Source organism: Astyanax mexicanus, chromosome 19 (genome assembly GCF_023375975.1).
Source record: "Astyanax mexicanus isolate ESR-SI-001 chromosome 19, AstMex3_surface, whole genome shotgun sequence".
NCBI lineage: Eukaryota > Metazoa > Chordata > Actinopteri > Characiformes > Acestrorhamphidae > Astyanax > Astyanax mexicanus.
Window position 1 is genome coordinate 395,314 of NC_064426.1, and position 27,597 is coordinate 422,910.

General features: G+C 38.4%; 2 protein-coding genes across 6 annotated transcripts; one reads left to right on the top strand and one right to left on the bottom strand.

Annotated features, from left to right (window-relative positions):
• The first annotated feature begins 1,049 nt into the window (after positions 1-1,049).
• Positions 1,050-10,816, top strand: LOC103022214 (uncharacterized). Of its 2 annotated transcripts, none has more exons than XM_049467757.1 (2): positions 1,050-1,487; positions 4,453-10,816. In XM_049467757.1, the coding sequence occupies exon 2, from the start codon at positions 4,598-4,600 to the stop codon at positions 7,922-7,924; it is 3,327 nt and encodes a 1,108-aa protein (XP_049323714.1). In that variant the 5' UTR covers positions 1,050-1,487; positions 4,453-4,597; the 3' UTR covers positions 7,925-10,816. The 2 variants fall into 2 exon arrangements, with proteins under 2 accessions (XP_049323714.1, XP_007260358.3); XM_007260296.4 differs by lacking the exon at positions 1,050-1,487 and adding an exon at positions 1,772-3,505.
• LOC103021912 (cytokine-dependent hematopoietic cell linker) lies at positions 10,690-27,597 on the bottom strand. Of its 4 annotated transcripts, none has more exons than XM_022676700.2 (19): positions 27,438-27,596; positions 19,053-19,102; positions 18,846-18,906; positions 18,666-18,698; positions 18,077-18,218; positions 17,760-17,812; positions 17,079-17,112; positions 16,510-16,572; positions 15,958-15,992; positions 15,567-15,586; positions 15,298-15,453; positions 14,752-14,779; positions 14,615-14,633; positions 14,258-14,321; positions 14,129-14,154; positions 12,653-12,741; positions 12,052-12,129; positions 11,795-11,950; positions 10,690-11,049 (listed from the first exon to the last, which is right to left on the bottom strand). In XM_022676700.2, exons 4-19 carry the CDS (start codon positions 18,693-18,695, stop codon positions 10,894-10,896), a joined length of 1,149 nt encoding a protein of 382 aa, XP_022532421.2. In that variant the 5' UTR covers positions 18,696-18,698; positions 18,846-18,906; positions 19,053-19,102; positions 27,438-27,596; the 3' UTR covers positions 10,690-10,893. The 4 variants fall into 4 exon arrangements, with proteins under 4 accessions (XP_022532421.2, XP_022532415.2, XP_049323726.1 ...); XM_022676694.2 differs by having other exon boundaries at positions 19,035-19,102; XM_049467769.1 differs by having other exon boundaries at positions 18,666-18,906; positions 27,438-27,597.

Consider the following 27,597-nt stretch of genomic DNA (forward strand, 5'->3'; position numbering starts at 1 on the left):
AAACCTGTTAGATAAGAACAGCATTTGTTTTACTGAGGTAAACTTTTTCAGTTTTCAGTCATTTTGGTGCTGTTTAGCATCATACTAATGTTTTACATTAGCTAAGTAACTTGAGATACATTTCTTAGTTAAGGGTGGCATTTGTTTTCCTGAGGTGTGTAAACATGAGGTAAAGCTGTTAGATAGGGTTAACATTAGATAAATCTGTTAGCTAGGGTAACCTGAGGTTAATAAGTTAGCTACATATAACATGAGGTATATGCTACAGTTAACCTGAGGAAAATATGTTAGCTGTGGTTTACCTTAGGTAAATATGTTAGCTACAGTTAACCTGAGGTAAAGCTGTTAGATAGGGTTAACCTAGCTTGCCTCAGATACAGATGTAGATCATGATAACATGAGGTAAATGCTATGGTTAACCTGAGGTAAATATGTTAGCTATGGTTAGCCTAAGGTAAATATGTTAGCTGTGGTTAACCTGAGGTAAATATGTTAGCTGTGGTTAACCTGAGGTAAATATGTTAGCTGTGGTTTACCCAAAGTAAATATGTTAGCTACAGTTAACCTGAGGTAAAGCTGTTAGATAGGGTTAACCTAGCTTGCCTCAGATTCAAATGTAGATAATAATGATAACATGAGGTAAATGCTACGGTTAACCTGAGGTAAAAACGTTAGCTATGGGTAAACTGAGGTAAATATGTTAGCTACGGTTAACCTGAGGTAAATATGTTAGCTGTGGTTAACCTGAGGTAAATATGTTAGCTACAGTGAGGTAAATATGTTACATAGAGTTTAACCTAGCTTGCCTCAGATACAGATGTAGATAAGATTATCCTGTTAGCCTGAGATAAACAGTTTGTTTGGATGTTAGCTAAAGTAACTTGTTTACAACAGTTTAGCCCCTCCCACTTCCTTAACTTTAACCACATACAGTGATTTAGTCTATCCAAACATCCTACCAAGGAGCTAAAGTTTCAGTATGGTACTTTTTTACTTTTACGTGTAAATAAATGTTCACTAGGATCACATGGTTGGACAGAACAGGGTTAACCCACACGTGTTACACACTCACTCTGACACGTGACTAGTTAGGGGGGTTAAAACAGTTCTGAGAACCCTTAAAAACAGTACACACACTCCGGCGCGCGCGCAGGGGTAACTCACACTCTTTACCCCGCCGCTAAACACTCTATAACTCACTCCAGCGCGGAGTGAACACCCCTCCCCCCGGACCCCGCAGTAAACCCCGGGCAGTCCGCGCTCCGGCGCGCGCAGGGTTAACTGGGAGCTCGTGACTGTGTAGAGCTCTACTGCAGCAGCGCGCGCAGCCAATGGCGTTCGTGCAGCGCGGAGCGATTCCGCAGACCCAGCGCGAGCGGTTTTATCGCGACGGAGCGCCGTGTGCGGATAAACAAATACCCGGATCGCGTTAAACGACGGATTACGGCCGGCATGACCGAGTGCACGAGCCCGTGGTGGAGGAAGAGGTGAGTGCGCGCGCGGTTTGTGCCGCGGTGCGGGTGCGGCGGCGGCGGAGGGGGGCAGGGCGGGCTCTCGTCATGGCGACCTCGCGCTACAAACAATGGCGGTGTGTGTGTGTGTGTGGCTGCAGCGGCGGGTGCTCGGTGTTCGGTAGAGAGCCCCCCCGCACGCGCTTCAGCGACGCGCTGAAGCACACGAGGGTGAATGCTATGCCCGTGTTGGGTAGTGTGTGTTGGGTAGTGTGTGTTGGGTAGTGTGTGTTGGGTAGTGTGTGTTGGGTAGTGTGTGTTGGGTAGTGTGTGTTGGGTAGTGTGTGTGTGTGTTGGACAGTGTGTTGCTTGTGAACTGTGTAGTGAGTGTTGGGTTTAGCAGTGTGTTGAGTTAGTTATTTTTGGATACGCTAATGTGGGTTGCCTTAGGTATTTTGGGTTGAGTAGTGTGTTGGGTTAGGTCAGTTTAGTTTGGTTAAGTATTGTGTGTTGGGTACGGTATTTTGGGTTTAGTGTGTTGGGCCAGGTTCGTTTACTTGGGTTTAGTTAGTTTGGTTGAGTAGTGTGTGTTGGGTTTGCTTATTTGGCTTGAAGTGTGTGTGGGTTTGTTGGGTTAAATAGTGTGTTTGGTTAGGTTATTTGTGTTGGTTAAGTATATTGGGTTGAGTAGTGTGTGTTGAGTTAGATTAGTTAATGGTTAGTGTGTTTGGGTTGGTTATTTTATTTTAGCAGTTTGTGTTGGGTTTGGTTAGTTGTGTTGAGTAGTGTCTTGGGTTTGGTTAGTTGGGTTGAGTAGTGCGTGTTGGGTTTGCTTATTTGGCTTGAAGTGTGTGTGGGTTTGTTGGGTTAAATAGTGTGTTTGGTTAGGTTATTTGTGTTGGTTAAGTATATTGGGTTGAGTAGTGTGTGTTGAGTTAGATTAGTTAATGGTTAGTGTGTTTGGGTTGGTTATTTTATTTTAGCAGTGTGTGTTGGGTTTGGTTAGTTGTGTTGAGTAGTGTCTTGGGTTTGGTTAGTTGGGTTGAGTAGTGTCTTGATCTGTGTAGTGTGTGTTGGGTAGTGTGTGTGTGTGTTGGGTTTGGTTAGTTGGGTTGAGGTGTGTGTGTGTGTGTGTGTGTGTGTGTGTGTGTTTGTGTTTGTGTGTGTTGGGTAGCAGGGCAATGTCCTTTGTAAACAAAACACACCCAACCCCCCACTTCAGCATTCCACCACCACTCCTGTAGCAGGAGACAGTATCCGGTTCCCTCGTTCTCCTAGAGTTCTCACCGTTTACATTAAATTCTTGTTTTTCTTTAATTGGCTTTGTGAAATATTTTAACATAGAAGCTTAATTTTATAGAAGCTTAATTTTATTAATCCACAACAAAACATTCTGCAACTGTGGTGGAAATACCTGTGACGATTAATAAAGACAAATATTAAGTTCTGAGTCGTGTCAGATGAGTAACAAGTTTTTATTAATGCAGATTATTGAGAGTACAATCAGTCATGAAATCATCACGCTCTGAAAGTGCTCTGAGAGTAACAGTCTCTCAGAGCCATTATTTATCCCCGCTCCGCTGTATCCGGAACCGTAAACCATATATGGACATAGGGTTTCCGCTTGCAACGGCATCCTTCAAATCTCCCTTCTATCCCAAGACAGAAACTTCTTCTGTTCCCAGACAGAGTTGTTAGGGTTGTTTCTCGTCAGAAATGTCAGCATAACCTCTTCACGTTCACATCCTGGTGTTTACCCAAAATGGTTATCAGACAAGGTTTCTCTGCTAGCTAGCACGTACACAAATGTTGGAATGACCTAAAGAGTAACTCTGCAAAACGAGCTTAATATGAAGTGAATTACCACTGTGAATATTAAGTGTGATTAAGCACATCTAATAAAATAACCATGCATACAAATTATCACATCTAGTGAAATGAACATGCATAAAATGATTACATTTGTCATAACAAGGTGGTTATAATCGTAATAACATGGTGATAATGAAATTTCCCACGTCACAACTCAATCAGGAAAAGAACTCTGCTTATTGGTTAGTAATATAAAAAAAACAGTACATTTATTTTTTATTCATTTAAAAAAAAAAGTTTGTAGTGAAATATTTTTCAATATTTAAAATACATTTTAATTACAATTTAAAAATTGTAAGTATTAAGGACTAGAATTGGAATGAGGGTTTTGTTTGACTACATTCTTTCTACCTGAGATAATGTTAATTAGATGTTATAATGTTACCTGATATGTAAAAGTACTCTAGTCATGTCAGTTAATCTGGCTGATGTTAGCTGACATTTGCTAAATGCTAACTAGATGTTTATTATTATGTAAGGTTACATATATTTACTCTAAATGTGGTTAAATAGAGGTCAGGTAGTCTGCTGCATTATCTAGATCTTAGCTGGCTGCTTAATTGTTCTACGTGATGTTATGTTGATTCAAGATGCCAGTGTATACGTTAGCAATATATAATCTGATGTTACCTACATAATTCCTATTATTTTAACTTTATGTATGTTATTCCAGTTGATGTTTAGTTGATGCTTAGTACTCTAAAAGATGTAGTAGATGTTTACCACACATTTACTACTGACATGAACAATAGTTATTACTTTGTTGTGTACTAGATTTCATATATTTATTTTTAAATGACATTTACTGCATATGTACTATTCTAGAATATGTTAAAAAGATACTGTAGCTGACGCAGACTAAATATTTACTTCTCTAGTTTATGTTGGCCAGATGTTTACTGATATTGATTAGATGTTATTTCTGTAGTTGATGTTAACAATATGTTTACTGCTACTACTACAGTAACTCTGCACAGTTCCTTTTGCAGCAACTAGATAGATCTCAAGTTGGTGCATGCCTGCTTGTCATAAGTCATAGGCCATTTAACTGTTTGGTTTGTCAATTTCATACAACCTGCCAGTTACACCTTTTAAATTTTTTGTCTTCTTTTCTTCTTACATTGTTTAGATGAACTGGAGGTGTCCATCCCTTGGGGCTTCCGCATATGGACTGCCATAGTACCTGCTAAACCAGACTGAAGACTTTTGCACAGCAAAAGTAATGACAATACTTAAGCAGCAAGGATTTTTTGGCTGCTGGATTTTTGTTAAACATGAGTTCAGAGGGATTGCAACAAAACTTCATCTGGTTTGTGCAAAACAAGTGCAAAGAGGTTGCCAAAGACTTTAATAAGAGACTTTGTTGTGAGAAATGTCGCTTCTCGACCAAGGACATTGAGCTGTTTGAAAGGCATGTGGCTAATCATGAGGAGGTCACCTTCACTTGCACTCTGTGCAACCACGTCTCATACTCCCGAGTGGAGTCCCAGCGGCACAGTGTTACTCACAAAGGAGCTTTTCCCTATCGGTGTAACTGGTGTCCGTATGGAGCGGTTCGGAGGGACTACATGGTCAAGCACATTCAAAGGATACATGGGAAGCCTGCAAGTGGAAGCTTTACCACTAATTTTGCTCTGCCTACTGCAAAGGGGGAACATCTGGCCCAACAACAAACTGCTGATCTGTGCCCTGCCACTTCACGAACATTGACCGAACCTGTACAAAATGTAAACTTGAGTCACACAGCGGGAAATGTGTTCAGTGTCTTACCCAGTGCAAGTCAGCCTAGAACCACTGCACCCTATCTTGTTGTCGGACCTGTGGAACAAACAACCAGTAACCAGACCCATGTGATCAGCAATACAACTGCCCAGTCGGTTACCAGTGCAACCTGCATCCTTCCTGTTACTAAGGCTGTGGGGACACCCTACAGTGTGGCCAGTACTAGTCACACTATGAGCAAAGCTCAAACACATGGCATTATTAATCCACCAAACTTTGCAAAGAACGAAGTACTTTTCAGACTTGGTGGAAAAATTTCAGCAGGAATAGCCCCTACTCTTAGTGCGATTCCCAGAGTTCACGTTAGTGTCCCTGCTGATCGGACCAGTCAGCAAAAAGTGGGACCTACTGCAGAGAAGACGGTCATTCAGTCAAAAACAGCCACAAACAATCAGGTCATATGCCTCTCTGCAGACCATTCCGTTCCGCAGAACACTTTTGTTCAAAGTCAAGCGGGACCTACTGCAGAGAAGACGGTCATTCAGTCAAACACTTTCGCAAATAGTCAGGTCATCTGTCTGTCTGCGAATCATGGCATTCAGCAAAAACCTATGTTTCAAAGTCAAGTGGGTGCAACCATGGAGAAGATCATCCTTCAGTCCAAAGCCGCTCCAAACAATGTGATCGATTTAGAAGCTGGAAACAACACCCATCTGAAGACGCTTCTCAACAACCCAGTGGCCTTGCTTGGGCAAAGGGATCTTGAGGCCCGGAATGTGCCAGCAAATTTGCTAGCACAGAGGACAGCAAATTCAGGAGTTGCACGAAATATTCCAGTGGCCCATGCAGTACAAAGGTCTGCTCCAACTGGGCCATATCCCAGTTCACCAGTTGAGCGGTTCGGACAAGGTGCACCGTCTTTCACTAATCGACGGAAAACCCGACCCAACATCCTTGTGAAAACACATCCCAACGTCCTCGTGAAACCTCCAGAGAAGCTCCCACCAAGTACCCAGTCCAATATGCAAGTGGAAATGCTATCAACTTTGAACCAGCCAATTCAACACAACAAACCTTTGACAGTGTCATGTCCTGAAGAGATTACCATCCCTGCCGGATGCCTTGTTGAACTGGTGGAGGTGAAAAATGGGGCTGGGGGTCGAGAACTGGAGCTCCGAGTAGTCCCACAGCAGCCGAGTGGACCTCAGCTGGGAGGTTCAAAGTGTACCACTGTAGACAGTAGCCGGCTGTCTTTCAAGTGTAAGGTTGCTACAGATGATCGTCAACAGAGATCAAGCTCCCAGACTAATATCCTTCCTGAGCCTCGATTCAAAGGAGTCCATCGGAAGGAACCCTCCACAGTAACAGTGGATTTAAATGTCAAAGATGAGCCTGATGTAATTGAGCAAGTAACCTGTTCCAAGATAACTGTAACACCAACACCAGGACCTTTAAGTGGAAGGTTCCATGGTGTATCAAGGTCAGTGGCTTCAGAATCCCATAAAGTCACACAGCAGCCTTCAACTGGACATAAAAATACAGCAAAGGCTACAGACCTGGTAACTCAAGTACAACCGGTGCACATTAGAGGACATACCATGCCTAAGAGTGCAGGCAATAAGAATGCTGCTGTTAAAGATCTTGGTTGTAATCCCAATTCTTTACAAACATCGAAACGCAACAAACATGGAAATGTGGAACCTAATGGTCAAGGCTTTCCTGTAATTTCATCAGTTTTCTCATTGTGCCCGAGCCCTAATGCAGCTCCGACTGGCATTCGGACCAAAGTAGGAGTCTTGGGTGAACCTGCTGTGGGGGTCCAGGCATCAAGAGATTCAGGGTCCAAGGGAAGTGTGGAAAATTTCAATAACTCAGTAGTCTGTAGAAAAGACTTGAAAACAGAAGAGGACACTAGACTGTTGACTGACAACATCCAAAAACCTGGTCAGAAACTAAAGAAAAGGAAGGAATGCGTATTAGAAGATACCAAGGTACCTGCAAAGTTTGACAATGACAACAAAAGCTTTCAACCCTCCCTAAATGTTCTGAAGAGTACGACTATCCCAGAAGTATGTGGTCCTTCAGCAGATGCTCTACGGACAGCTGCTTTCCCTGATCAACTAAAGGGGGAAAAACTATTGAGTGAAAGCATCTTTTCAACACCATCCAGCTCTCTTTTGGAGAACAGTTTTCCTGAACAGAGAGAGGGTCAACTCACGTTAGCTATGAATCCTACTGTAGCTTTGCCCAGGATTCCCAGTTTGGATTTCTACTCACTTTTAGAATCGGCAAAGATCGTTCCAGAGAAAGCAGTCAGTGAGGAAAGCATAACGGCAAGACCTGTTCTGTGCTGCACATCAAACCAGCAAAATATGCAGGGGAGGGCCATTAAGCTCATTTTGAAGCGTAAACGATCTGAAACCGAAAACAAGGATTTGGGTCAAGACCAACATCCCTTCCTTGCAAGCTTCCACATACAACCTTCATCTAAAAAACGTAAAAAAGAGAAGAAAAGGAAAAAGAAACACAAGTCATCTAAGGCCACGTTAAAGAGACATGAGGTTTTAGTAAATGGCAAAGTTAGAAAACTGTGGTTAACCCCGCTGAAAGAGGACCAGCTGGTCAAAGGTCCTGCCCCAAACCAACCTGTGGTGGTTCTGAACCATCCAAACCCTCTGTTTCAGGTGGACAATGTCAGTGTTCAGGATTATGGCTGGGTAGCCTGTTCCCCCAGTCCCCATACTCAGCCAGAAACCACTCCCGACAAACTTGTGAACCAGTGTCCCTCGCTCAAAATGAAACTAAAGAAAGTGGAGGGACAGACATACCAGGTAACAGAACTTGTCCTGAAAGGCGTCTCTGAAAGAACGATTGCCTGATCGAATAAACAAGTAAAAGACTTGCAGTATTCACCGGATGCCAAGCTGTTAAACAAACTGTAAATGTACTACTGTACAGCGCACTGCTCTATAGTTCAAACGCTGCTTAAAGGGCAAGAACCCTAGATGGATCTGCTTGATGGTTTCAAAAATTTGTATATTTGTGTACATGGAAACTTAAGGTATAAGTTTTGTCCCATGTTTTATATAAAGAAAATTGTTTTGCATACTTTTAACTTGCATCTTTACAACCTGTCAAGGCACCTTTATTATCAGCAGTATTCAACCGCTGTTTCCAATATTTCACTACATTTCTATCATTTCTATCACTACAGTATCAGTAGATTTTGTCAACTTTTGTGACCTTTGGTTTGGTGACCTACCTCATGTCATTTATATTCTATAAATGAAGTCTGAACAAGCGTTATGTATGATATATATATTTTGAAAAGGTGTAAATATTTCAGTTAGGTAAAAAAACTGTTTTTGTAATGTGCCAGCATTAGTGTCAGCAGTACCATTGAATGTAGAGTGATCTGCATAATGATTACATACTGCACCAGTTAAAGTCTTGTACACAGCCCTTTCCCATTCAAATGTTTTCTTTTGTATTGTGCAAGAGTGCAATACATTAATACATAGATTCCTCACAGTAGCAGCCTTAGCTTTGATAACATCTTTGTCCAAACTTGGCATTCTCTCAGTTAGCATCCTGCTGTAGAACCTGGAAAAGTTCCAGAGGTGCTGAGCTGCTGTTCCTTCACTGCACTCAAACCCAAATACGTCAGTGTTTATTCCTTAATTTTATTTTGGGCTTCAGTGTTTAGAGACAATGTGGAAATTAATAAAAATAAAGAAAATCTATTAAATGAGAAGCTGTGTACAAACCTTCGACTGGTACTGAATCTACGCTACTTCCATAGTATGTAATTGAGACTGTAGAGTGACTACATAACTGAACACTTTGAGAGATGGTTTCGGCCCGGTTGGTTTGGGTAACAATTCAGAATAACAGAAATCCTCCCAGTGTTTGGTTTAACTTGTTTGGAAATTTACCAGTATGTTTAGGATAGCCTAGAGCTTTCCTGTCCAACCTGGAGACGTTTGGTTTACGTTCATACAGCAGGCAAAGTGGCTCAAATCTGACATTGGTCTGGACAGTTCTCGTTCCTAAACTGACACTCATCCTCTGAAGATCAGAGCTTCCCAAGAAGTTTCGGTTTCATCTTCCTTATAATCACAGGAGCTATCGAGCAGTTCCAGTGTCTATTCACGCCCACTTCTTTAGTTTGTATCCTTGGTTTCTTTACTTTCTGCAGCACTATAACATTTACCCTCTTGCGATCACATTTGTGCTAAACACAGATCGATTGCATATTTGTGCCACTTTTACTTGTTTATAAACGTAACCTCAAATCACGTGAAAACGTAACTTGACCAAACCGTACCCTTGTCTGAGCTGATGTCCCTCCAGTAAATACAGGCAGGAATGTGTTCTATATTGTGCTTTAAGTGCATATCGTACATTTTAAGGCAATAAAGTGTTGCATCCAGTCGTGCAGATGTTGCACTGATTCCTGTACAGATGTAAATACAGTGCCAGCTAGCACAGTGTAAATATGTTGGTGTTACTTGTACGTTTTTGTACCTTAAAGCCCCGTGACTGAGGTTTGAGTGTTGAGTTCAGACTGTTTTTTTTTTTTTTTGTTCTTTTGTTCTTTGAGTGCCTTAATGGAACATTCCCTATCTATACTTTTGAATTTTGGGAGATTAGCAGAAGTCTAAAGATGTCAAGCCTGTCCATGCCCTCCCTGCCCAGATTGTTCTTTTAATGTATTCTTGTTGTGTTATTGCGCCCCCTAGAGCAAAGAAAGATGCATGGAATCTACACTACTCGACTCAACTTTATCCATTATTTTTTTTAGCTTTTCATTTCCGTTACTTTTCTGTTTTTTGCTTATTCAAGTTTGTTACCTGGTACCTGGAGCCAGGTACTTTTTTAAGAGCTGGGTAGGGACTAAAATGTGAGTGCTGATTGGCCAGAGAGAACCCCAACTTGTGTTGTTGCTCTGAAGATGACATAGTAACAATTTTTTTTTAACAGAAGCAGTTCTATTGTAAAACATCATCAGTGAATGGGGTGTTGAACCCTGCACAACTTTAGGAGCATAATCTTAGCCATGCTGTACTTTAATCTGATTGGTCAGATCCATTTCATCGGTTTGCACTGTTACTGTGTCGTCACTCTGAAAAGGATCTAGTACCAGTGTTCTGAAATGTTATCAGCTACGTTTTGGGACAAATGAGTTTTATCAGTGGTAAATGTACCAGGTACCTGTAGTACCTGTAGAGTTGTGTAGTGTAGGTACCATGCAATGGAACAGCGCCACCTGTACATGGGGTATTAAACCAACAACGCTGTGAAAACAAGTTTGTTTTTTTATATATATGAAATGGGAAAATTTACAGTATCATGTTGGCATATCCTGACTAGTGTGCTAGCATTAGCCTTTAACTGTAAAGTGCTAAAGTGGGATTAGGCCTCAGTTTAGCCACTTCACTTATTTATACTATAAAAACTGTTGTATCATTACACCCCTGAACCCCTTGAACCATGTTATTATATGACTGAAACTGGGCAGTGATGTGACAGGTCATTTACGTTGATGCTAAATTATTTAATTTGTTTAAAATTAAGTTATTTTATAAACCAAGTCTTAAGTCTTATTTCGGGTCTTAATCAAAGGCCTGGCTCTGCTGAGGAGTTCTGATTCAGATGTTAAATCCTTTATTTTTTATGGGATGTTTCTTGTTTATACATTGTTTGTGTTGTGTTTAACAGCAGGCGTGTTCTTGTGTTCTGATCTGCTTTAATAAAATAAGTTCTCTGAAGTTCTGGTGGATTCTGGGAGTTTTCTGTCCGTGTGAATCCAGCTGATCCAGGTCCGGGTACTTGGGCTGGTCTGGGTTTAACTCAGCAGCTGGTTCATGTCCTGCGATGTGATTGGATACAGGAGGATGCAGTGTCTCTTGGGTTGGGTTGTGGGGGAGGGGTTACGCCCATCGATGAGGACGATGGGGAAGATAGAGTGGAATTTGATGATCTCTGCCACCGAGTCGAACGTCTGAAATACAAAATAAAAACGTTTATTTATAGCAAGTTTTATAAAACCTCTTCATTTCAGCAGCATTTTATAGAATTCAATGATTCTGTATTAATACTCCTGTAAAGAGGGGGGGGGGGGCTGTTCTTCTATGTTTTAAAAACAGGGTCAAAACTAAACTGGACTAATGGAATGGATTCAAAGTAATGAGATGGAAACTCAAATATACTAAATATAAAAGAAAGCTCTAAATAATAAAAAATTCAATATGTATTACAGTAAGTAGCCACTAGTGGTCATTTAATTCCCTTCAAAGTTAAAATATGCATGTCATGGTTTACTTTTAATGTTTAATTATATTAAATCAGAGGAAAGTCATTCATACATCATTGTTTTCCTATGTTTAGGGCTGTGGATCATTGTTCGCATTGTGTGTTTTAATCTGTTCTTCATAAACATTGTTCTTAAATAATATATCTATGCTTCTACAGTGTATTGTTAATTAATATCATTTTGAACAGATTTCACTTATGGAAGCAGCCCCAAAATGTGTTCAAAAAGCTGAGTTTTAACGCTCTACTTACTAAAACAAATGTCGGTTTAATTTGGGCTCAAAATGCCAGTTTATGGGTCGGGTTGGGCCTGGGCAGAACATGCACGGGCTCAGGCCGGGTCTAGGCGCTAGGATAAACCAAGAAACCTTTGGCTGTTTAACTAGTTTTTATCACAGTGAATATGTGTTACAGTGTGTATGCTCTGGACTCACATCGTTGGTCTTGACTCTGGTTCCCAGTGAGTATTTGCTGGTTTCTTGGCAGAATCTGATCTGGATGTTGAAGACTCTGTTCTCGTAGAAGACGGCCAGGACGTAGGGCTCGTTGGTAGTGTTCCTGGAACAGTCGCGCACTAGATAAGCTCCTTCCTACGAATAAAATCACACAAAAAACACGAGAACTCAGGAAACTGATGTTAGAACATTTCTATGAAATAAAACAACACAAGCCCAACATTTTAAAGGTTTACCTGGTTCACCAGGTGAAGAGCATGCTCTGCTTCTACTCGACTGAAAGCTCCAACATACCAGTCCTGCTTATCAGGAGCCTGAATCCATCAAACACACACAACAACAACAGATCATCACACACACACTGTATATTTATATATACCTGTATATACAGCTCTGAAAAAAATAAGAGAGCTCTTAAAAATATTGAGTTTCTTTGATTTTATCAAATTAAAAATATAATCTGGAATATAATCAAGAGGAAGATGGATGATCACAAACCATCAAACCACCAAACTGAACTGCTTGAATTTTTACACCAGGAGTAAAGCAGCATAAAGTTATCCAAAAGCAGTGTGTAAGACTGGTGGAGGAGAACATGATGCCAAGATGCATGAAGAAAAACTGTGATTAAAAAACAGGATTATTCCACCAAATATTGATTATTTCTGAACTCTTAAAACTTTATGAATATGAACTTGTTTTCTTTGCATTATTTGGGGTCTGCTCTAAATGCTCTAAATGACGATATTTTCAGATTCAGAGCTGATTCATTTTTTTCTGGAGCTGTATATAATTATTGTGTGTGTGTGTGTGTGTGTGTGTATGTGAGTACTCCACCTCCACTGGTTTGCTGTGCCCGGTGTAGCTGGCGTGGTTGGCATCTCCTTTAGCCTGAGGCCACTCGTGATGCTGCCGTCGCCCTGAATCTGCACTAGCAGAAACACAACACACTTACACACTATTACACACACTAATACACACACTAATACACACACTAATACACACATTAACACACACACTATTACACACACTAATACACACACTAATACACACACTAACCTTGCCCACAACATTTCACAATCCCCTCCACCTCAAACCAACACACTGTAACTGACCTTAACCCAACAAAAAAACTCGAACAGAATCAACCACTCACTTATCGTTTACCATCACAAAGCCCCATCAGATATCAGTCCTGCTTTAACCCAGTCTGAAGTTAAAGCTCTGGTGGCTCTTTATTATAATATACTGAGTTATAATTGATTTATTATAATATACTGAGTTATATATCCTTAACTAGCTGAAGGAAATCTTGAGTTTGATGGTCCAGCTGGTCTACTCTAGAAAACATAAACACCCTGCTTCTATAAAACAACATGGGTTTTTAAATATGCAGCCAGAGTCTGAGAAAAGAGAGGCGGAGCCACATTCACTTATTACTGATGTGTTAGACCCGCCCCTTCTCCCAGACCAATCGTTTTGTCTCAGACTGCCTTCATTGAGTTTACAGTGTGACCCATCTGAACATCAACTCAGGACGGTTGTTTCCGGTTGAGAGTATGTTGTGTGCTATTGGCTGCTGCTTCTCTCTGACAAGTGCTGAGAATAAATGGTTGTGTGTAAAAAAAAATGTCATTGTAAAGGGTTTTCTAGAGGGCTTCTTGGGTGTCTAGAAAAACGCTATATAAGTGTAACTTCATTCAATCTTTAAAATGATTATCTTAAAACGATCTTGTTGATCAGATTGAAACTAATATACTATAAAGCATTTATTCTGTATTCGTCCTGACCAGTTCGTGATGTAACTCTACGTTTAATCTCTGTCTGGCTGAGAGGAGATATTTACTCACTGCTACGCAAACACAGTAAAGTGATATGCAAACAAACAGACCGAGAGCCAATCAGAAGGCGAGCAGTTTTACACAGAAGCCCTGTTTTATTCAAACACTGATCATTTAAAACTGATTCAAAGAGCTTCAGTGAAGCAACGGCAGATTCATTTACACACCATATATAACTCAATAACACTGTATAACCCAATAACATTATATAACTCAATAACATTATATAACTCAATAACATTATACACCTCAATAACACTATACACCTTAATAACACTATATAACCAAATAACATTATACACCTCAATAACACTATATAACTCAATAACACGGGTGTAAACATGGAGCTAACAGACTCTTCTCTTCTAATAGACAAAATGTATGTGTGCATTTTCACATCTTAATATATCTGAATAAAATCATTCATTAGATAGAGTTAAATACAGTGAAATTTAAATAAATTAAATATTACCTCTGGCATTCTTTGTTTGTTCTAAGCTGTTTTAGATTAAAGAGAAAGAAGGAGAGATTAATATCAGTAACTGAATTATTTGTATTTATTTAAGTTTTGTTTTATTAATTGGGTTATAGAACAGCGTACCTTCTCTCCAGGTCATGTGACTCCAGATCCAGAGAGAGTCTGTGGGGCAGGTCAGTGTTTAAACCTGTTACAGGGTTTAATAGAGTTTAATAGAGTTAAATACTGAAATTCAGATTATTTTCACAGAGCAAGTAAAAGTGTATCTGAGACTGGTTTTAACAGTTTGTATGTGTAAAATCCTGCATAAAGCTTTGCTATGAACTGGAATTGCTAACAATGCTAATCTTGGGACATAAAACTAGGACATGTTTAGTTAGAGTTTACTATAATAAAACACTGATGATGTTTTCTGATTGATAAACTATTTCTCCAGTTTTCTAGATAAATGTTTTTTGTTGATCATGAATCAGAACTTACCCAGAAATCTGCTGTTCACCTGCCAGTCAGACCCACAGAAAGAAGAAAGTGGTTATGAGTGTGATATCATTAAACAGAGCTGCTTTATTTATTTATTTATTAATGTAATTATAGAGTTTAGAATAGACTAGACTTACATTCTCAATGCCTGCAGGACTGGATCGACTGGAAGAGAACAAAACATCAGTGATGTAAAAACTGTACTGATTTAGATGTACAGCATGAAAAGTGCAAATAAATAATGCAGAGTTTCTTCTCTTTCTAACAGCGTTTCTAGCAGTGTTTTAATTGGTTACAGATAGTATGATCCCAAGATACTGTATTTCACGTTTTGTCTGCTCTTACAGATCTTACAGCAACAATATTCTCCCTTCAGAGACAGTCAAATACATCTTCTGAATATATCTACACTGATGGGCGTGGTGTTCTGGAAATGAGGTGTGTTCAGGTACATTTCTGGAGTTTTATCTTGTTTATCTTGGTAACAGAAAACACAGGAGCTCCACTGACTGAATACAACCTAGACAGACGCCAACAGTCAGACGTTCATCGCTATCTCGGTAACACAGGCGCTGTGCCGAGCCGATCGTACACCCCCACTTATTACACACACATGAACACACAGCAGCACAAACCCAATAAGGCACTGTGTGTGTATGTGTGTGTGTGTGTTGTTTACTTACTCTGTACAGGTGTCTGTGTTGTTGTGTGGCAGCCGCTGAGGTGCAGTGGGCGGGGCTCTGTGTGGGGGGGAGTGGCCAGGCTCGTCGTATGGCTGGAGCAGCGCTGCTGGGGGGCTGAACTTACCAACCGGGTCCCTCGGGAGAGACTTCACTGGCCTGGAACACACACATACACACACACACACACATTTATTATATAAATTCTATAATAAAAGCTCAGACTGGTATATATGTATTACGGTATAAATATGATGATTTGAGTTCTTTACCTTGGCGGATGCTTTGAAGTCTGGAAAATAAATATAATATTATTATAAATAGTAATTTTAGTAAACACAACACACAATTTTAGATATATATGTATAATATATAACTGCAACAGGTTTGGCTAAGCGATGACATTTAACACCTTAGTTTGCATAAACACTGACATGGCAAAAGTCATGTGATGTTTTAGTGGAGATAACAGATACTGTACCATATTCACAGCTCTGATGATGTTTTGGCGCCACATAGAGGAATATTATAGTGTTGCAGATAAGTTATAGAATAGCAAAAATAGTGTAATTGTTTGACAAAGTGTAGTATAGGTACTATATGTGTTATATGTAATATAGGTAATATATGTGATATATATGTATAAGAGTGCTGCGTGTTTACCGTTTCTTCAGAGCCCAATGTCTGTGATCGTCTTTCTGCACCGGAAAAGAAAGAAAACAGCGAAACAAATGAATTACACATTAAAAGAGTGAGAGAGAGAGATGGGTGAGAGAGATAGGAGCGAGAGAGAGATGGGAGAGAGAGAGAGAGAGAGGTAGAGAGAGAGAGATAGAGAGAGAGAGAGAGAGAGAGATGGGTGAGAGAGGGAGAGAGAGAGAGAGAGAGAGAGAGAGAGATGGGTGAGAGAGAGAGAGATGGGTGAGAGAGGTAGAGAGAGAGAGAGAGAGAGAGAGAGAGATGGGTGAGAGAGGGAGAGAGAGAGAGAGAGAGAGAGAGGGAGAGAGAGATAGGAGAGAGAGAGAGAGAGATGGGTGAGAGAGGGAGAGAGAGAGAGAGAGAGATGGGTGAGAGATGGGTGAGAGAGGGAGAGAGAGAGAGAGAGAGATGGGTGAGAGAGGGAGAGAGAGATAGGAGAGAGAGAGAGAGAGAGAGAGATGGGTGAGAGAGGGAGAGAGAGAGAGAGAGAGATGGGTGAGAGAGCTTCAGTCTGACCTGGTGTAATCTTTGGCTGTCTGCCAGGTTTCAGGTCTCTGTTTATAGCTGGCGCTGCATTTCCTGTTTGAGAGGAAGTCGAAGCACAATTTTGTAAATTATGGGGTGTATTACTGTCTGCATAGCGACGGTTGCTTAGATAAAAATAATCAAGCTTTTATAATAAACTGATCAGCCATAATATTAAAACCGCTGGCAGCTGAAGTGAGTAACACTGATTCTGAATCTGAAACACTTGAACCAGAACCAATAACTGGGTCAGAACGTCTGCAGAACATCAGGCAGGTTCTGTTTGGGTCCAAACTAAAAACTGACAGCATTCTACAAACCAATCAGTGTGAAGTATAGAGAGACTCCGCCCACATAGGTGATGATGTCAGGATTTAGTAAAGCTGTTTAGTCGCTCAGTCACTAAACTGCAGTGTGAAACTAAACAAAACTAACCGAACAGAATACAGTGTAACACAGGAATGGATTAGTGTGAACTCTGGTTTGGACATAGAGGCAGGTGGTTTTAATGTTATGGCTGATCAGGGTGTGTGTAGTTGGGTAGAGCAGCCTGGGGTTACCTGGAGTTCTTTTTGGAGGTCGTGGTGGAAGATTCTATAAATACAAAACACACACTGTGGTCAATACATAATACAGTTCTGTAAAAAATAAGAGCACTTAAAAATGCTGAGTTTCTTTGATTTTACCAAATTAAAAACCTCTGGAATATAATCAAGAGGAAGATGGATGATCACAAACCATCAAACCACCAAACTGAACTGCTTGAATTTTTACACCAGGAGTAAAGCAGCATAAAGTTATCCAAAAGCAGTGTGTAAGACTGGTGGAGGAGAACATGATGCCAAGATGCATGAAAAAAAAACTGTGATTAAAAACCAACCAGGATTATTCCACCAAATATTGATTATTTCTGAACTCTTAAAACTTTATGAATATGAACTTGTTTTCTTTGCATTATTTGAGGTCTGAAAGTTCTGCATCTTTTTTGTTATTTTAGACATTTCTCATTTTCTGTAAATAAATGCTCTAAATGAGAATATTTTTATTTGTAATTTGGGAGAAATGTTGTCTGTAGTTTATAGAATAAAACAACAATGTTCATTTTACTCAAACATAAACCTATAAATAGCTAAATCAGAGAAACTGATTCAGAAACTGAAGTGAAATCTTTATTTTTTCAGAGCTGTTATACTATAACACACAAACATGATCATGGGATTGATAGATTATAAGGTTCTCACCCTGGGTTCTACTGTCCCGCCCTGAGGAGCCCTTGGTCTCATTGGAAGTCTGTCTACAACACACACACAGACACACACACACACACACACACACACTAATGTTTATTATTTTCCTGGTTATTAACAGATTCTCACGCTGCAGTAACACACATTCTCCTCTAGAGGGAGACACTGCAGCATGTATAAAATAACTCCATTTAAATCTACATGTTCCACTGTTCCCACTGTTCCCACTGTGACCCAGTTCTTTAGTCTGTCTGAGTTACTGGTGAATTAATGTACTGGATTTTTGTGTATTTATCTGGAGCTGATTTTACCTGCGTACTCTTGGTTGAAATGGTTTCCAGTGGGAAAGGGATAACGGATCACAGGTTCCTCTGGCTGATGGTAATCACCTTCATCCGAGTCGCTGTGGTGATCAGATCGAGGTTTGAACCGATCGCCTCGGCTCAGATGATCCTGAGGGTCAGAAGAAGCGTTAGAGGAACTATTGAACAATAAAGACTTCTGGCAATATTATTATTTCATTTGGCCTTTTTACAGTTTTGCTATTTTTATTATTTTATGTTATTGTCTATTGTCTTATCTTAACTGTTAATTTAATTTTATTTTTACTATGTTGTTTTTCCTTTTTCATGTTACCTTTTTATTCTGGTTTTATTCTTTCTGTATGTGAAGCACTTTCAGCTGCATTGTAATGTATAAAAGAGTTTATTATTATTATTATTATTATTATTATTATTATTATTATTATTATTATTATTATTATTATACATATTTAATGATCTACACATACAGAAGTAGTAGTGTGTAACTCATGTGAAACCCAAGTCTCCAATAGAACAAAAGCAGAATAGCTTTTAATAAGACACAAAATAAAAAAGAGAGAGATGTGGTATTACTCACCATTTTTAAAGGAGAGAGATTTCTGTTCATTCTCTGCATTTGATCAAAAACATTCACACACACACACACACACACACACACACACACACACACACACACAGTGACCTGGATAAGTTTACAGTAAACCCACTGGGCTGACACAGTTTGCGCACAGTTTGGTGTGTGTGTGTGTGCGTTCACCCTTTTCTAGATATGCGTCCCATTGAAGGTGAATTCAAATCTCTGGTGTTTTAACGTTTTGCTGAAAAACAAAAGTAGTAATGCATTATATATGTATTAAAAACTCGCCATAAGTCATAAGACAGGGTCTAGTACTGTGTCCCATGACTTTTGCCATATCCCCTGGAAGCTAAATAACACTGATCTGACCTGTAGAGCTTCACTGACTTGGATATCGGAGGTCTAGTGGTTTATTGGGTCGAGTTGTCCCATGATTTCTGCACAGTGAGAAAAGAGAAAAAAGATAAAAGCGTTATGTCTTATTAATTATGAGTTATTATGAGTGTAACATGCTTCAGTGTGTTATATTCAGCGAAACATACTGTATTAATATTACATTTATATCTCAGACTGTATCTGGATCCCTTTTCCTGTCTTTATGGATGAATCCAGGTTGTGTTTGGGATCTGATGATGATGATGTTCAGGTTTGAGTTTGGAGGTCTTTGACCTGGACTGAAGAGTTCACACTGTAAACTGCTGGAGTGATTGATGATCTGAGGAGCATCATCTCATACAGTGAGAGTCGGTCACTCCTAGTAGTGATAGGAGGAACATTACTAACAGTGATCTCAGTGATCTGTGCAGAACATCCTGTAGATCCATGTGTTGCTGCTTTCTCTCCTGCAGAACTTTCATTTTTCAGCAGGATAATGTTCACCCACACACAGCAAGGGTTGCCCAAGAACACAGTCTCCCCCAGATTGCAGCACTTCCTCGTTCTGCCCGCTCTCCAGATTTATCACCAATCCAGCATTTATGGAGCAGCTGGGGCTCAGCTTCAGCTTCAACCTACGAGTGTAGAGCTACAGGATCTACAGGCCCAGCTGTAGCAACATCTGTGGGTAAATGTGCTGCAGGATCCATACAGAACCTGTAGAACCTCCAAACCCAACCCTCTCAATCTCATCTTATATCCAGCATAGAGGAACCAACAGGTACTAGATCCTCCTTTCACTCCTCCTTTCACTCCTTTTACACTGGTAGGAGTTAACGGTGGATTGGCAGCTACCACCACAAATGCTAATACTCAGCTCAATAAACTCCCGTCGGCATACCAGCCACGCTCAACCAGCCCCCCAATAGTGTACCCGCCTGCCTTTAAATACCTTTAGCCCATCCCCGGCTAAACCAACAAGTAATTAACTTGAGGGCAGGTGGGTAAGACAACTATACATGATTGTATATGTACAATATTAACATATTTACAAACAGAATGACATGCATGTAAACATTTTGACGTCCAGGTAAGTATTGATGATAATTTTACAATGTTAATGTATTATTTTCTCTGTTCTCTTTTTCACAGGTACCCCCAGGCTCCCCTGCCCCAGGACACCCCTTGGTCTCTACCCAGACCTTAAGGACCCGGGTGGCTCGCGCGCTGCCATTTCCACAGGATCCAGGTAAGTACTGTGTCTGTGTAAAAATGTCTTTGCAGATAAAATGACTCTGGAGTTGGTGGTGATGTATTCAGGGCCCTGACACCATCACACACATATAAACATTCAGTATATTATCGATATAAACAGCACTGTTATTTAAGAAGTGTGTATTTAGTTGAGAGTGTTATTATAGCAGTGCTGGTATAGAGTAGTGCGGATGCTGGAGATGGTCTGAGAGTCTGTGGTGAGAGGCAGCTGAAGGGTCTCGCTCTAAACGACGACGCCACTAATTATAGAAGCTCACACACAGCGCGGTTTACTGCAACATCCTGCACACAGCAACACGCTGCACCCCCCCCCCCCCCCCCACACACACTTATACACAGTCGTTTCATCTCTTCACTCGTGTTTCTTCACCTCGACTGGAAGTCACTCAGTGAATTCCATATACATTAACTTTCTATATTGGGCTATATCTCCAGTTTTCATAGTAACTATCCATCACCCGCTGTATCTATCTAATCAATCAATCAGTACATTTATATTTAATATTTTCAATTCAAGTTTAAGAAGTGGACACTCACTGACCACCAACATCCTCTATCAGTTTAAGATTAGTCTTTTTAGAAACTAATAACTAACTGCTTTTGCATGACTTTATGCTGCTTTACTCTTGGTGCAAAAATTCAAGCAGTTCAGTTTGGTTTGATGGCTTGTGAAACTCATAATGATGAGTTTCTTTGATTTTATCAAATTAAAAACCTCTGGAATATAATCAAGAGGAAGATGGATGATCACAAACCATCAAACCACCAAACTGAACTGCTTGATTTTTTACACCAGGAGTAAAGCAGCATAAAGTTATCCAAAAGCAGTGTGTAAGACTGGTGGAGGAGAACATGATGCCAAGATGCATAAAAAGACTGTGATTTAAAACCAGGGTTATTCCACCAAATATTGATTATTTCTGAACTCTTAAAACTTTATGAATATTAACTTGTTTTCTTTGCATTATTTGAGGTCTGAAAGCTCTGCATCTTTTTTAATTATTTCAAATAGTTCTCATTTTCTGCGAGAGAAATGTTGTCCAAGGCTATAGAAAAATTATAGATAAAGTAAGAGAGTTGATAATTAGTTGAGATGTTTCTTAACCATCGTCGTAATGTCAGTCCTGTCGTTGTCTGTCTGCCTGCCACGGACTCACTCCTCCGGACACTTCCCAGGATGCACTTGTGTGGAACCTCCTAGACATGCCTGATCAGGTGATGCTTCAGCATTCTAACTCGCCAACCTTCTATTCATTCACTCCTGGTCCTGTCTTTGTGTTATCAACCCTTTTTTTGTATATTTGACCACTCTTTTTGCCTAGCCCTTTGTTGTTTGTTAGCTTTCCAGTTGCCGACCCACAGTATTTTGTATTTTCTGCTCACTCTGGTACAGTATGTTGCTTGATTCTGCTGACCTTTCATTACTGACCTTGCCTGTCCCTGACTATTCCTATAGATTAACGTAAATGACACTATAATTTTAGGGGTAAAGTTTGTTCTAATATTTGTGTTAAAGCAATAAATGCATATTATATTATTTGGATATTATAATGTGCTTCATTTTAATATATCTTTGCAAGTTGGGCTGCTCTGGTGGTCAGTCAGCTTTTTAAAAAATATTATATAATGGTATAATGATAGTATGGATCCAGGCTGGGAGTTTATAGGGGGTAATACTGTACTGTAATTTAACTACAGTGTAATACAGATGAAAAAATACATAACCGATTAAATATATATGTTATAACAATAAAAAACTAGATCTGAGCATCTGATGATTATAACTGTAGATGGAGGTTCTGAACTATTTCCAAGGAATCAACAGAAGTGAAAAAGATCCCTGAAACTAATAAGAGTTCTGCCCACAGACGAGCCCACCTCCACCCCACAGTTCTGCTTCCTCTGCTTTAACATGCTCTGAATCAGTTTCTCTGATTTTGCTATTTATAGGTTTATGTTTGAGTAAAATGAACATTATTGTTTTATTCTATAAACTACAGACAACATTTCTCCCAAATTCCAAATAAAAATATTCTCATTTAGAGCATTTATTTACAGAAAATGAGAAATGTCTGAAATAACAAAAAAGATGCAGAGCTTTCAGACCTCAAATAATGCAAAGAAAACAAGTTCATATTCATAAAGTTTTAAGAGTTCAGAAATAATCAATATTTGGTGGAATAATCCTGGTTTTTAATCACAGTTTTTTTTCATGCATCTTAGCATCTTGTTCTCTTCCTCCACCAGTCTTACACACTGCTTTTGGATAACTTTATGCTGCTTTACTCCTGGTGCAGAAATTCAAGCAGTTCAGTTTGGTGGTTTGATGGTTTGTGATCATCCATCTTCCTCTTGATTATATTCCAGAGGTTTTTAATTTGGTAAAATTAAAGAAACTCATCATTTTTAAGTGTCTCTTATATTATGTTTCAGAGCTGTATATAAATATAATTGACAAAAAATAAAATGACGCTTCCTATGAAACTCAGCATGAAGTTCTTTCTCAGGTAGATATGTAAATGATTACTGGTATGGTCTGATTAGATAAACAATTAATTATCAATCAAATATGCTGATAATCAGTAAAGCTGATCGGATTGTACAGGTAAAGCAGAACAGCTCAGAACCTCTTTCACCTCCTCTCTCGACCCTGAGGGGGTGGAGTCGAGGGGGCGAGGAGGAAATGAGCAGGGTGGACAGTTTATCGTAAACACTTTGGCCTGGGTTTGATCTGATAACCTTCTGAAGACCGAAGACCATCTGCAGAGCTTCAGATAATAAATCTATACCTCAACCAGACAACCCGATGATGCTACAGTCTCTCACAGAGTTCCTCCACGTCTCTGGTGGTTCTGGATAGTAATTAAGTAAATGTAATTAGTTACTGTATTCAAGTACTTTGTTGAATACCCTAGCTGAATTATTTCCATTTTATGTGATTTTTATTTTAACTTTACTAAAATTCATAATTAAATCAAATTAAAACTCATTATTTAATTTTTTTGTGTTCATAAGAAAACTTAACATATCAAAGCAAAAGATGCACAAAACAGCTGACCAATCAGAGAACAGCATGCACTTTGTCAGTCCTGATGCTCTCAGCCTGCCTGTTCTGGATGTAAACTCTTTTCTATGGACTCCAGTTCCCAGCATGCACTCACACCAGAAGTCTCACACACTACTGATCACATGATGCTCCGGTGTTCCTGCTCTCCGAGCTACTGATTACTTTCACCTGCTCACATGTGTGTATATATACACACCCATTATTCTGGTTTGTTAATTAGAAAGTGTAGCACCTAGTTTATCTAGCTCTCACACAACACGTCTATCTGTTTTATTTATTCCGTTACTGATCTGTTTTTGTGTATGTTTACACTTTTGCCTTTCCGATTCTATTCCGATCCTATTCCGATTCTTGGCCTACTTGCCAACCCTTTGAAGCTTTATTCCTGTTATTATTGGATTTACTCTGTATGACCTGGACTGTATTAGTGTTTAAATACGTTTTTACATTATATTTAAACTCATGAATAAATTCATAAGAAATCTTAAACTAAAACTAAAGGTCATGCTATTATTTAAAAATACACCTATAAATCCTGTAATCATCATGCAATCAAAGTGCATTATAAAGCATGCATAGAGTAATATCAGATGATACAAAGACTCTAATAAGCTCACAGATTACCTCACAAAAACTTATAGCAACAAAATATATATAATACCTTACACAGTACAACGTTAAGACATTCCTTTAAAGGTAATGCTGTTACTAAAACCCGCTTCATTATACTTTTAATAAACACTTTTAAATGCTCTATAAAGCATTATGTACAGTATAATGAATAAACACATTCATTAGGATGGTGTGTCCACAAACTTCTGGACATATATTTGAGCAAAACGGCCCACAAGGAAAAAATATATATTTTTAAATTATTATTAGTTATTTTTATTATTAATTTTATTTTCATTACCATAATTATCCGTTTGTTTGCATGATGCACCGTGGCTCCGATGTTTATTTTGCTGCATTGCCTCTGGTGTCACTTCTGCAACATATTCTCGTTTCTGTGTTTCTCTAATTTGTATTTCATTTTTATAGCTTATGATTTTTACTTATACTTATACTTTCAGAACTGATTTGAGGAACTTCTATATTTGATTCTTCTGTTTGAATTGTGCAAAAAAACCCTGTAAACTGTAGAGTAGTTTCTTAATTATTAATATTAATTGTGAAACAGTTTGCCTACTAAAATAATATTTTTTGATGAACAATATATATCATTTTATCATATTATTGTTTGTCATTTAAAGATCATTAAGCTCCACTGATGATGACAGTAGAACAGCATAACAAAGCAGTTACAGCATTTTAGAGACAAAACATTGTAATTAATCATAGTTTTGGGAAATATATTAATTATTTTGATCGTACTGCAGAATTAAACAAATGTTATGGAGTTTCAGTTACTGAAGCGCTGATTAATCATTTAGCATTTAAACTATCTAAAATACTGTTCACTGTTATATACAGCTCTGTAAAAAATGAAGGTCACACTTCAGTTTCTGAATCAGTTTCTCTGATTTTGCTATTTATAGGTTTATGTTTGAGTAAAATGAACATTGTTGTTTTATTCTATAAACTACAGACAACATTTCTCCCAAATTACAAATAAAAATATTCTCATTTAGAGCATTTATTTACAGAAAATGAGAAATGACTGAAATAACATAAAAAGATACAGAGCTTTCAGACCTCAAATAATGCAAAGAAAACAAGTTCATATTCATAAAGTTTTAAGAGTGAGGTCATGTAGATTTAATGTATGAAAGATGATGTAATGTATTATCACGACAGGCCTATCTAGAGATCATCGTAATTTTTGTTCGTCCTTTTGCCTTCAGTTATTCAACACAGATGCTTCATTCAGAAATGATTTAAATCTTTACAAATCTTCATTATTCTCAGAAACTTCATTAACACAATGTCACCTGATTTACTGGATCTTTCTATAATCCCTACATTAAATACATTAAATCCTTACAGCTTCTTCAAAACTTACAGCATCATTTAACAGAAAGGGTTTTTTTATTGGTCTCTGGACAATATTTTTATTGACCCATAATGTTAACGTTGCTGCACTAATATAATCATAATATAATCTAATAATGTAATTACACATATTTTAAACATCTTTTAAAAGTTTAATTAATAAGAATTTTTGGAATGTCATTTAAAGAAATTATAAATTAAACCACTAAAAAAAAAAAATACTGTTTTTACCTTTTTTTATTGTTACACAATTATGAAACCTGTACACTATATTGTGTTTGTTTAATCTTTAAAAAATATTCCAAATTCAACTAAATCAAATTACTTTAATGTATGCTCTTTATTTCTTAACATTATGATTTTATTCAAAGGTTTTTCAAAATGATTTAAGTAAGTGTGTGATCAAATAAACAAACACAACCTCAAAACACATTTGTAATTTACTTTATTTTTTTATGAAGATTCTGCACATTATTAAATAAAATACTTTATTATAAGCTAATAAAGTTTTTTTTATATTGCATCATATAAATGTATATTTAAAAATTCATTTAAAAAATGGCATCATCTTGGAACCTGTAGGTTATATGGAGATTCTATAAACTTTAATTCGGTTCCAGATACTCTAGAACTGAGAGAACCTGTTAATCGATGGTTTCTCTCACTGTTGAAGCTCTTTATTCTCATGTTAAAATTATCTCCACTGATCTGCAGGGTCTGTAAATCTCACACAAACTTTATGTACTAGATTATTAAAACTTCATGTTTTTCAATATTTTTCTTTAAATATTCTTTAAATTCATGTACAAAAAATAATTGAACTGATTTTAGAGCATTGTCTCAGAACCTGCGTGATAATAAATCATATTAATCAGCGGTGTGCAGTTCCGCTTCTGCAAAATCACTGATACCTAATGACTAATGCTTTGAATTAGTTGCTGTTTTTTATTTTAGTTAATTTATAAAATAAATGTTCACACTTACAATAACTATAATTAAATAATAACTGTTTAAAATTATGTAATGATTTACAATGCACTTATTGTCACCCATTCTCTGAAGGGTTAGAAGGGCCTCACTGCACACCACTGATTTTAAGCAACACAAATTAGGCGCTTATTCATGTTTTATTATTTGCCTAATAAAGCCGTTTAGACGTTCGTAAATTATTTATTTACTACTTATTATTAGGCTTTATTCTGTGTTATTAAGTGTTATTGGTGTTTAATTAGGGGTCTGTTATGTGTAATTGATTAATAACGGCTGTATTAGATCTTATAGTGCACAATAAACAGTTATGTCAGCACTCTGTTAAGCAGATTAGATTATTAAGCATTATAACTATCAGCTAATTCTACATGTTATTAGTGTATGATTGGCAGCAGTTTGAGTTTATCTATGTGAGTTTGGGAAGGTTATGGCTGTGCTGGAGTTTATGAAGAGTTAATAAGGGCTTAATAAATCACTAATACACCGAGATGTGCACCATATTCTAAAGTGATGATCTGTTCATCACTAATTACACACTAAAAAGAACTAAATAAATATTTAATGAATCACAGACCCCTAATTAAGCACCAATAACACTTAATAACACAGAATAAAGTAGTGAATAAATCACTTACAAATGTCTAATTAAGGCTTTATTATGCAAATAATAAAACGTTAATTACACATATGTGTGTGTGTGTGTGTGTGTTGGTTCTGTAATATTTTAAAACGGTTCCAGACACTCAGGAACCTCATCAGCTATAGGTTATTTAAGGTTTTTTTTTAAGGTTTACACACATTTGCACACACACACACTCACACTCACTCACACATGTTATTAACGTCTTATTCACGTCTTATTAACCTGTTATAAATGTCTTATTAACTAACCGTATTCCACATTAATGAAGGGTTCTTTACAGAACCTTCACATTCAGTTGACGTTCTAAAAACTTTACAGAACTTTTTCAGAAGACTGAAGACTTTTGTAAAAGTTCTGACTGAAGGGTTCCCCGGGTTCTGCAGGGTTCCCCGGGTTCTGAGAGCTGATAGGTGTGTGTGATCAGTCTTACCTGGGCAGATGTTCCACAGGTGATCTCTTAGAGTCGAAGTTTAACGAAGTTTGAGAACTGCAGACACAGCAGCAGCAGCGCTTCAGACCGATAGGCCGCGGTGTGTGTGAGCGTGTGAGTGTGTGTGTGTGTGTGTGTGTGTGTGTGTGTGTGTGATTGA

Coding starts and splice junctions, on each gene's coding strand:
- LOC103022214 (XM_049467757.1), top strand. CDS start 4,598: ATGAGTTCAGAGGGATTGCAACAAAACTTCATCTGGTTTGTGCAAAAC.
- LOC103021912 (XM_049467769.1), bottom strand. CDS start 18,704: ATGCAGAGAATGAACAGAAATCTCTCTCCTTTAAAAATG. Junction 17,813..18,076: donor TTTCAACCAAGAGTACGCAG/GTAAAATCAGCT, acceptor TGTGTGTTGTAG/ACAGACTTCCAATGAGACCA. Junction 17,113..17,759: donor GCGGGACAGTAGAACCCAGG/GTGAGAACCTTA, acceptor TTGTATTTATAG/AATCTTCCACCACGACCTCC.